The sequence below is a fragment of the Serinus canaria genome, chromosome 19 (genome assembly GCF_022539315.1).
Source record: "Serinus canaria isolate serCan28SL12 chromosome 19, serCan2020, whole genome shotgun sequence".
In the NCBI taxonomy this organism is placed as follows: domain Eukaryota; kingdom Metazoa; phylum Chordata; class Aves; order Passeriformes; family Fringillidae; genus Serinus; species Serinus canaria.
Window position 1 is genome coordinate 10,013,283 of NC_066332.1, and position 11,161 is coordinate 10,024,443.

Here is an 11,161-nt window from a genome sequence, read left to right on the forward strand (position 1 = left end):
AAAGGTAAATAGCAATAATCATGGACACAATCTGACTATTTCCCTCGCAAGGCCAGGTTGGATGGGAGTTGAATGGAAGGTTGGAAAAAAATGATCTTTAAGATCCCTTCCAACCCAACCCATTGAGGGATTACTTCTCTTCCACCAGCAGAATAAACCCAGACTAATGGGGTAAAGAAAACAATTAGTGCTCTGGTAATGAGCCATTTCAGCTTGGCTGGAGTTTGTTTTCCAGCACTCCTTCTGCCTCTCCAAAAGTTTTGGAGCATCTGGGCCGCAGCAGGCTCAAGGAGGTTTATTTTCAGCTAAAAAATGTGCAGTTCAAGGAATGGGAAAGCATAAAAATCCTGTTCTCACTCCACAGTCACCCTGGACTAAGGGATCCCAGAGCTCACCTGGGCTGGAACTGGAGGAGCTGGGAGCCAGCTGTGGGGTGGAGGAAATCCCACTGTGGGTCACCCTGGCCCTAAACAGAGATCAGTCCCTGGGCTGGTGGAGTCCCTGCTAAACAGAACCTGCTCTTGCTCAAAACCCCATTTTTCTCTTAAATGGCACCAAGTGCCTTTTGCACTTTGTGGCTGGAAATCTGAGCCTCTGAGTGCATTACTGTGGGAGAAACCGGATGGGGCTGCCATTGCCTGCTGACCCTGGGCTTTAGGGGAATGGCTGAGAACAGGTTATTTATTTTTCCCTCAGTGTTATTGGGATTTAGCTTAGCAATGTTTTCTTTCCCTGCTTGAAGTTCTGAAGTCAAATTTTACTGGCTGCCTGGAGCTTGCCCATTTCATCCTTCCTGGTCTTCCCTCTCTGCAGTGTCCCTTCCCTCTCAGCTGAGAGCCAGTTCTTGGCAGTTCCTTTGTTTCCTGATCCATCTAATTAGTGACACTCCTGGAAAATGCTGGTTTTCAGCAGCTATCAGCAAGTGCAGAAGCTTTGAAATGGCCTTTGTGGCACCATGAAGGAAATGGGACTTTCCCTACAACAGTTTAATTAATGGGCTGCAGGTTGTAATTTATGGCTTGGAATGGAATTAGAAGTAATGGAAACTCTGGGTTATATATATATATATATAATAATGTTTAATTTTTATTTATTTGTATGTGCATGAAACCCCTCAATGAGTTGTTGAGCTCCTGTGGAGTTGCTCACATCCCAAAGCACACGTGGTGTCCTAAAATCCCCCCTTCTCTCCTTCATCCCAGGGCCCATCCCAGACATTCTGACACCCCAGACATTCCTTATTTCAGAATAGATAAATTATTCCACTGCCAGCCTTGGCAGCAACGAGAGAGGGGCAGGTGTGGGGTCCCTGCTGCCACTGTCACCTCCCAAGGACAGAGGGACAGTGGGGCTGTGCCTCCTGCTGCTGCCACACCAGGGTGCTCCAGGAGATCTCCTTGGAAGCTCTCCCTCTTCCTAAATCCAGTCCCAGCTGTGGGTCCCCAGCCCAGCTGGGAGAGAGGGAATGTTGGGTCTGCCAGGAGGGATTTGGGCCATGCTGGACATTTTGTGTCCCATGCCCAATTTCTGCTCTCTCCTGTGACTGCCCATGGATTTGAGCTCAGCCTGGATGCAGTTCAGGGTGGTGGCTCTGAATGCAGCTGAGATCTTGCCTTTGCTCGCTCATCCCTCACTGAGTACAATTTTGGGGATTTTCCCCTTATTTTCCCTTCAGCTTTCTGTTCTCCCTGCTTCCATTCACTTCCAGGTCAAATCATTCTGAGAGTCCATCATCATCCTTTTATCCTGTAATTATATTGAGGCTGCTGATGGGGTTTTTTTTCCTGCTTGATGGCTTCATCTTTGAGGCAATCCCTCATGGAAGCACCTTGCTGTAATGATGTATTACACTAATAATGCAGCCATAGCTCATTGCAGTGACACAGCTACGGTGACATATTAAGGTGATAGAAAGCAATATAATGCTATAAAACTTAAGATAATGTTCACCCAGTAGAGCATTTCATTTAATTATAGGATAAAATATGTTTTGCCCATTTAAGCAGCAGAAGTTGAGGACAAAGCCATCAATACTGAGCTCATGGGGGACACGGCAGGAGCAGGGGTGACGAAACAGCACCCTTTAATCAGATTAAATTGTGGTAAAAGGCAAATCCTGAACGTTTTACTGATGGCTGCTAATTGATGTTCTGCTCAGAGCAGAAGGGAAGCTAAACAACCCGAAATTATTTTCCAATAGAGTCAATGAAGGTCATCAAGGCTTTTATTTCCCAGGTGCTGGGATGTCTAATTAACTTTCTGCCATCCCTGAGATGCAGCCAGCCAGAAATCACAACCACAGGAGATGGACTAGAGGGGCAGCTTTGCCGAGGGGGATCAGCCCCAGCCCTGGAGCAGCTGAGGGAGCTGGAAAGGGGCTCAGCCTGGAGCAAAGGAGGCTCAGGGGGGCCCTTGTGGCTCTGCACAACTCCTGCCAGGAGGGGACAGCCAGGGGGGTTGGGCTGTGCTCCAGGGAACAGGGACAGGAGGAGAGGGAACGGCCTCAGGCTGGGCCAGGGGAGGGGCAGGGGGGATTTAGGGGAAATTCCTTCCTGGAAAGGGCAGCCAGGCATTGGAATTAGAGTGCCCATCCCTGGAGGTGTCCAAGGAAGGGCTGGAAGTGGCACTCAGTGCTCTGGGGACAAGGTGGGCATCAGGCACAGCTGGGACTCGACAGGCTGGGAGGGATTTTCCAACCCCATTGATGCTGGGATTGCTCCCAGGAACAGCTGAAGGTGGAAAGTGGCCAGGTGCAGTTTCCTGGAAGAGGTTTTATGGAAGGATGTTCCAGGGGCTGGGGCTGTCAGTGCCTCTGCCTGGGGATGTGGCTTTGGGCCACTCAAACTGGTGAATGGGTTAAAGACCTCGTCAGTTTGAGCCACTTGGAAATGCTTGGCTTGGGAATAGTTTTAAACTACTTTCCTTTGGTCCTTTATCTTGGTCTTTCCCTTGTTTCTTGTCCTGTCCCAGGCTGAGTTGGGGCCCCTGGCTCACTATGGAGAGGATCAGAATAACAAAAGAGGAATTAGGGCTTGGAATTAACCTGTCCTCTGAGGAGAGGCTGAGAGAAGAGCTGGGGGTGCTCACCTGGAGAGGAGAAGCCTCTGGGGTGAACTTGTTGCAACATTCCAGGGCCTGAAGGGGCTCCAGGAGAGCTGGAGAGGGACTGGGGACAAGGGGTGGAGGGACAGGACACAGGGAATGGCTCCCACTGCCAGAGGGCAGGAATAGATGGGATGTTGGGAATTAGGAATTGTTCCCTGGCAGGGTGGGCAGGCCCTGGCACAGGGTGCCCAGAGCAGCTGGGGCTGCCCCTGGATCCCTGGCAGTGCCCAAGGCCAGGCTGGACAGGGCTTGGATCAGCCTGGGACAGTGGGAGGTGTCCCTGCCATGGAGGGGTGGCACTGGGTGGGCTTTGAGGTCCCTTCCAACACAAACCACTCCATGGTTCTGTGATCAGGGCTTGGGCTGCTCCTGACCCTCCTGTGGTGGATGAACATCAGGGAGATGTGAGGAGCTCAGGGCCTGCTCTGACACCCCCATTTTCGCTCTGGCTGTGACTCCAGCAGCCCCGGGGAGCAGAGCCAGGAGCAGCCCAAGGGAGCCGGGCACCCTGACTGGGTCTGGGCCCATGAGCTGCACTCCGACCCTGCTCCATTGCTTTAACTTGATTTCAGTGTTTAATTATTGCAGCCCAGATAACCCAAACTCCCAGGGGGATTTACTGCCTCTTCCTTGGCATCTGGGTCACAGATATGCTCAGTTAATTAACGTGCTGAATCCTCCTTATTTGTCTGCTGGATAATGGCCTGATTCATAATTTAAATAAGCAGCTGTGGAGATCTTTCCCTTGAACTATAAAAGGGAGGACACTGATGTCCCTTTCTTCTCACTCCAGAATTTAAATGTGTTTAGGGAAATACTGTGGTGGCACTCCTTGAAATGGAGGAGTCCTTTGTGTGCCTGATGTGCCCAGGGGCATCACCCCTGCCTGCTGCTCACATCCTGCCTCCCCTGGCAGCCCTGGGCAGTTGGATCCCATGGGAATGGCCAGGCCAGCTGCAATCCTGGGTCTTTCCTGAGGGCAGGTCCAGGCTCCCATCCCAGTTCTGGCCCCTCTGGCTGGTGCTGCTGCCTGGTTGGAGCCCTGGAGGCTGTGCCAGGCACCCAGAGGCACCAACCCAGCCAAGGCTGGCTCACCCAGCAGGGCTCCATCTGTAGTCCAGGGAAAACCATCCATTGCCCCATCCCACAGTGTTCCAGGAGGCTGCAAGAGTCTGCTCCAGGAGGGGTTTAAGGCTTGGAATTATTCCTTCCCCTTCCTGTGTCTCAATTCCTCACCTGCATCTGGAGAAAACCAAACCCAGGCAGGGATAAAAGTCTGTTTAAGTTTAAAGAAAGTTGGGATTTATTCCTTCCAGCTCTGCTTTCCCTGTGCATCCCCACAGAATGCTCCCAGGGGCTCTGGGTTGTCCCCCTATGCTGGTGCTCTGAGGTGCTGAGGGACTGGACTCCTTTGGAAAGGCTGGAACAGCAACCAGAGCTTTCCTCGTGTTCCTGGGACAGGACCTGGGGCAGATGGGCACTTGTGGCTTTGTTTTGACCATGTGTGAGTCTCCCCCAGCTGACCCCAGCCGTGTGGGACTGGCTCAGAACTGCTGTTCCCTCTGGCCAGCTCTCCAAGAGGTGCCACATTCCCTGCTGGAGCAGCCTGGGAGCATTTACTCACAGGGAATTTCTGCTTTCCCACACAACTCCCAGCTTTCCCAAAGGGCTGGGCAGGTTTGCATCACGACCCTGGACAGACCTGCCTGGCAAGTGTGGAAACTGAGGAGCTTGGGAGAGGAAAATGTTCCCAAACCCCAAAGGAGCCGAGTTTGAAGGATGTGGTGTTTTGCTGTTCCCTGTGGCCAGCTCTCCAGCTGCCACATTCCCTGCTGGAACAGCCTGGGAGCATTTACTGACAGGGAATCTCTGTGTGTTCCCAGCTGGCTCGATACACCAGGGAGGGCTTCCTGCACCTGGGGGCCCTGGGCACCACCACGCTGCTGCCCGACACGCGCTGCTTGGTGGACACGGGCAAGAGCCGCTTCCCGCAGCTGCTGGACTGCGACAAGGTCAAGAGCAGCCTCCACAAGCGCTGGAGCTTCATCCAGGTGTGTCTGGGGCTGCCCTGGGGGCTCCTCTCCATGGGAAAAGGCAACCCCTAACAGGGGAGAAAACAGCGCATCTGACTCCACGGATATCAGAAGGCTAATTGATTTAATTACTTTATTACACTCTGTTATTCTATATTATATTGCACTACATCTAAACAGAATCTTCACAAGCACCCAACTCAACTCAAATGCCAGCATCTCGTGACTGTCAGCCCACAGTCCTGACACACACACCTGGACTCAACTGGCCAATGAATCAAAACACTCACACCAGAATCCAATTACCAATTCCCTTCAGGTAAACAATCTTCCACCATGCATTCTACTTGTGAACAACAAGAGGAGCAGCAATTGAGATAAGAATTGTTTTATCTCTCTCTGAGGTTCCTCGCTGGGATTCCCAGAAATATCCTTGGGAAGCAGTGCCTTGCTTTTCTCTGAGAAGAGAAATGTGGCCACACCTCTGCTGTGTCCCAAGGCCTGGCTGGGGCACAGCCTGTGGGATGGGGTGGGACAAAGGGGAAATGATGCCATGGCACAGTGAATTCCAGGTCCTGGGGCAGAGGGAGGAGGTTAAGAGGGATCAGGGCAGCATTTCAGGACAATTTCTAATCAAAGTTTTCCCTTCTGGTAGCAGAAAGGTGGATCTGGTTGTGTCTGATCTGCCAATGACTTCCAGATTCCTTCATTTCTTGTGGATGAAGAGTGAAATTCATTTTGTCCCAAAGCAGAGTGTAAAAAACTGTCTTGGTTTGAAAAGCCAGCTGTGTGCTAAGGAGGGCAGAAGACTCCTCTGAAATGGAGAATGTAAACCCTCTCCTCTGAATTGTTAGAATTTTGAAATTAAGGGGCTCTCAGGCAAAGATATGGGAAGAGGAATAACAGTTCTTTATTAGGAGAATGAAAAATACAAATGTAATAGTAAAAACAACAAAAAAACCCCACTGCCAGAGTCAGAGCAGGAGCTGACCCTGTGTGTCAGGGTGGTGGCACAGTCCCATCCCAGGGGGGCTCAGGGTGGTGGCACAGTCCCATCCCTGGGGGGCTCAGGGTGGTGGCACAGTCCCATCCCAGGGGGGCTCAGGGTGGTGGCACAGTCCCATCCCGGGGGGCTCAGGGTGGTGGCACAGTCCCATCCCAGGGGGCTCAGGGTGGTGGCACAGTCCCATCCCAGGGGGGCTCAGGGTGGTGGCACAGTCCCATCCCAGGGGGGCTCAGGGTGGTGGCACAGTCCCATCCCAGGGGGGCTCAGGGTGGTGGCACAGTCCCATCCCAGGGGGGCTCAGGGTGGGGGCACAGTCCCATCCCAGGGGGGCTCAGCCCTCCTGCAGTGCCAGCTGTGGCTCTGCTGGAGCAGGGATCCTGCACAAGGGGGGAGTTTTCCTCTGCAGCTCCAGGGCTGCTGGAGATGGGCCTGCTCTCCCTCTGGGAATGCAGGGCAGCAGAAAGCTGCTCCTCTGGGAATGCAGGGGGCAAAGGCTGCTGGGCTGTTCCCAGGGCAGATTGGATCCAGGGAGGAATGCTTGGCTCCTCCCCTGGGCAGAGCATCTCCCCATGGGATGGTGGAATTTGATCAGCCCTGCAGGGACACTCAGTGGCCATGGACAGCAGAGATCTCCTGGAGGGAGGATGGGCTGTGGGAGAGATAAAGAAACCTGCCCCAGGAACAGCAGAGAACTGCCCAGCTCTGACAGAGGGTGACAGAACACACACATCTCACAGCCCAGGACAATAATACAGTGTTTACAGAAGAGTCCCACTTCCCAGCAGCTGTGGGATTTAAAGGTTACAGGTATCCCTTGGGTGCTGTCAGGGACAGGGGATGCTCACTCCATTATTTGGTGAATTATTTTATTGTTTGCATTGCATTCCCACCTAGCTGAGTGCCCCTTCCAGCAGTGCCCAGGGATGTCCTCCTGGTCCTGCTTTGCTTCCCAAGCCATTAATATCTTCCTTTTTCCATCTTTTCCCATCTCCCCAACTGCAGAATGGAGCCATCCTGAACAAGGGCACGGGCCGGTGCCTGGAGGTGGAGAACAGGGGCATGGCTGGCATTGACCTGATCCTCCGCAGCTGCACAGGGCAGAGGTGGACAATTAAAAACTTCATCAAGTAGAGGCTGGAAGAGTCAGGGGAGTCTGACTTGAGCCACAGCTGAGGGGACTGATCCACCTGGACTCCTTTGGAAAGGCTGGAACAGCAACCAGAGCTTTCCTCGTGTTCCTGGGACAGGACCTGGGGCAGATGGGCACTTGTGGCTTTGTTTTGACCATGTGTGAGTCTCCCCCAGCTGACCCCAGCCGTGTGGGACTGGCTCAGAACTGCTGTTCCCTCTGGCCAGCTCTCCAAGAGGTGCCACATTCCCTGCTGGAGCAGCCTGGGAGCATTTACTCACAGGGAATTTCTGCTTTCCCACACAACTCCAAGCTCTCCCAAAGGGCTGGGCAGGTTTGCACCACGACCCTGGACAGACCTGCCTGGCAAGTGTGGAAACTGAGGAGCTTGGGAGAGGAAAATGTTCCCAAACCCCAAAGGAGCCGAGTTTAAAGGATGTGGTGTTTTGCTGTGTCCTTCTTCCCTTTTCTCTTTCCTGCCCATGCATCCAGCAGCCCCTTTCCTGATTTCTGGAGAACCAAAACACCCCCCAGCAGCTCCCAGGGATCTTTCCAACCCTTAATCACAGAAGTTACCCAAAACAATGCAGTGGAATAAACCCCCTGACCTCTCCTTGCCCCCTCTCCATCACCCACATGCTGCTGGCCAAGCCAGCACCTCCCTCCATGGAGAGCCCAACGGGGTTCCCTTGGGATCCCCTGAGATGTCTGCCTGCCCTTCTGGGTGACAGCAGGAATTTTCTTTGAGGCTTGGACACCCCTGTCCTGCCTGCTCAGGCCTGGCCAAGGTCCCCCAGAGTCACTGCATCCCTTCCTGGGCTGTGGAAGGGACAGGGAGGGAGGCCAAGGCCCCAGCAAATGGCAGCTTGGCTGAAATTCTTGGCCCTGAAGCCACTTCAGGCTTGTTGCTCTGGTGGAGGGATCCCACTTGATTTATTTTTGTCTCACAGTAATCCTGGCTACCAAATCTTGGCTGCCAAATCCATCTGGGAGTTCTCTGCTTGGGGCCCTGACATTGGCTGCCTGGAAAAGGGAAACAGGATCCTGCAGCATTGCTGTACGTGGGTGGACACAGGCTTTGCTCAGCAGGGAGGAGAAACCAGCCCATCTCCTGTCCTTCTCCCAGAATAATCCTCTTTGTGGCTGCCCTCTGGCTAGGGTGCACTAAAATAGATTAATATATGAGATGGATGTGTAAATATGTTTCCCAAGCTGGGATGTGCACAGAGTCCTTTGCTGCAGAGCACTCATGCCTGTCTTCCATTTGCATCAGGATGAAGCTCCCTGGATGTTTAACGAGCTGAATTTCCAATGCCATGCAGCAGGTTTATAACTGATGTTTTAGTAATTTATTGAACAGAAGCAGATCTATTTCATTGTTCCTTCTACAGCAACCAGCATCACCTAGGACTGATTGTTTGATTGTTCATTTAGGCTTTACAAGGCTCCTTCAACCACTGGGGCTGTCTCTGATTTTTCCCCTGCCTTCCTTAATGAAGTAAAACCTCTTAGTTGTCCTGATCTGCAGAGTAGAGAGTCAATGTAGAATTTTGCTCTCTTTTTCGCTGTTGCATCATCCCTTGTGTAATGAATTTGAGCACTTCCAAACCTGAAATGACCACAGCTCTGTGGATGCATGAGCCAGCTCCCCTGCCTTTGTTGCTGCCTTCTAAAAGAAGCAATTTCCTGGTGACTCCAGGACACCCTGAGGGCTTTGAGACCCCCCCCCAGCTCTGGTCCAGCTGGTAAAATGTCCTTAAACTGAGCAAATATTGGAGGGAGAGACTGTGTGGGTCAGGATAAGCAGCCAGACAGCCCCTGGATGTTGCCTGTGCTGTAATTCAGCCCAGCTCGAGCCCTGCCAGTGCCCAGGGTGGCAGCAGATGGCTTTTGTCACGTGTCACGGTGGTGGGGTGAGGTCCCCACCCCGTCTGCTCCCACAGCAGGGCTGGATGGGATGTGTGGCTGCTCCTGGGCTCCATCCTGGCTGTGCTGAGCCCCTGGCCAGGAGGGCCTGGCTCTGTCCCAGTCCCTCTGCAATGGCCACGTGTCCCTGGTGCCACTGCGGTCCCTGTGGCAGGTGGCACAGGACACCCAGGGACAGCACGAGGATCCTGCTGCTGGTGAGCCCTGGGATCCCTTGGAGTGTTCAGGCTCAGACCTGCCTTTCCTTCGTGCTCCAGAAGGAAAAGCAGCCCCTGAGCCAGCACCAGGAAGGGAAGGTGAAGATGAACCCTGGGCTCCAGGACCCTCAGCTGGGGCAGAGCCCCGGGGAGGTGTTGGCCCCTTCTCCCTGCTCCAGCTTCCAAACCACTGGAAACAGGAGGAAAATCAGGCTGAAAAGTGGGAATTTCCTCTGCTGTTCTGTCCTGACACCGTTGATGACTGCAGGGTGACCCCGGGAGAAATCTGAGATCTGGGTCTCGTTGTTGCATCTCGCTTATCTCTAATCATCTGTTAATTGCTTTGAGAAGTGATCTCCAAGTGATTCTTATTAAATATCTGGTTTGAGCCTTGCCTCTTGAGTGATTTTCAAAAGATTCTCTGCTGCTGAGATACAGAGGCAGTCATTTCTCTGCGTTACTCATTTAATAGAAAAGTGCTGCTGTTTTAATAAAGCTTCCATTTTTAAAAGAAATGGAAATGAAGGAGATGGTGGGCACAGATTAACTCCCATCCCATCCATCCCTGCTGCTGCCACTTGCCAGGATAACAGTTACACCCCACAAGCTGGAAGGAGATGTGATGTGGCCAGTAAAGCACCACCTGCCCTCCCGAGCCCAGGCTGGCTAAATGTCCCTAAAAGTTCCTGGTGTCACCTGGAGCTCAGGGCACTCCTTGAACCCACTCCTTCCATACATGTTCTCCTGAGCACCGGGTTGGTGCTTTCCTGGGTGCAGGGAAGGGTCTCTGTGGGGGCACCTGTGACCAAAGGGAGCTGGGGCACAGCAGGTGAGGGCACCCAGGTGAGTGTCACCTGGGCAGGGGCACATCCAGCGCCTGCTGGGCTCTGGAGCCACAGGGCTCTTGCAGGATGGCACAGGATGGAAACCTGAGCCCTTGTGTGGAGCATTTCCCACCCAGGGACAAAACCCATGTTGGAAGATGGCTCAGTCTGCTTCAGAGCAGATGGAATCATGGAATCCCAGAATGGATTGTGTTGGAGGGACCTTAAAGCCCATCCAGTGCCTTTCCACTGTCCCAGGCTGTTCCAAGCCCTGTCCAGCCTGGCCTTGGGCACTGCCAGGGATCCAGGGGCAGCCCCAGCTGATCTGGGCACCCTGTGCCAGGGCCTGCCCACCCTGCCAGGGAACAATTCCTAATTCCCAATATCCCATCCAGCCCTGCCCTCTGGCAGTGGGAGCCATTCCCTGTGTCCTGTCCCTCCATCCTTGTCCCCAGTCCCTCTCCAGCTCTCCTGGAGCCCCTTCAGGCCCTGGAATGTTGCAACAAGTTCACCCCAGAGGCTTTTCCTCTCCAGGTGAGCATTCCCAGCTGTGCCAGCCTTTCCTCCCAGCAGAGCTGCTCCATCCCTCTGCTCATCCTGGAGCCTCCTCTGAGCTCCTCCAGCAGCTCCAGCTCCTGTCTGTGCTGGGCCCAGGGCTGGGGCAGCTCTGCAGGTGGGGTCTCACCTGGGCACAGGGGCAGAATCCCAATCCCTTCCCTGCTGCCCATGCTGGGATCAGCCCAGGGCTGGGGGTTCAGGGCTGGGCCATGGCCAGTGTCACCCACAGCAACCCCAGGGCCCTCTCCCAGGGCCGCTCCAGCTGCTCATTCCAGCCTGGATGGATCCCAGGGGCTGCCCCAACTTGAACTTGGCCTTGTTAAACTTCCTGAGATTCCCAAGGGCCACTCCTGGAGCTGTCCAGGTTCCTTTGGGGGATCCTG

The 11,161-nt window shown here is 53.7% G+C and overlaps 1 protein-coding gene across 2 annotated transcripts in view; it reads left to right on the forward strand.

Annotated features, from left to right (window-relative positions):
• Positions 1-9,790, forward strand: part of GALNT17 (polypeptide N-acetylgalactosaminyltransferase 17) — a 230,751-nt gene extending 220,961 nt beyond the window's left edge. For both annotated transcript variants that reach the window (XM_030232442.2, XM_050981903.1), the window contains 2 exons: positions 4,989-5,156; positions 7,147-9,790. In XM_030232442.2, the coding sequence (XP_030088302.2) occupies positions 4,989-5,156; positions 7,147-7,275 (297 nt within the window). In that variant the 3' untranslated portion in view covers positions 7,276-9,790. The remainder of the gene's footprint in view (positions 1-4,988; positions 5,157-7,146) is intronic.
• The last annotated feature ends 1,371 nt before the right edge of the window (positions 9,791-11,161 follow it).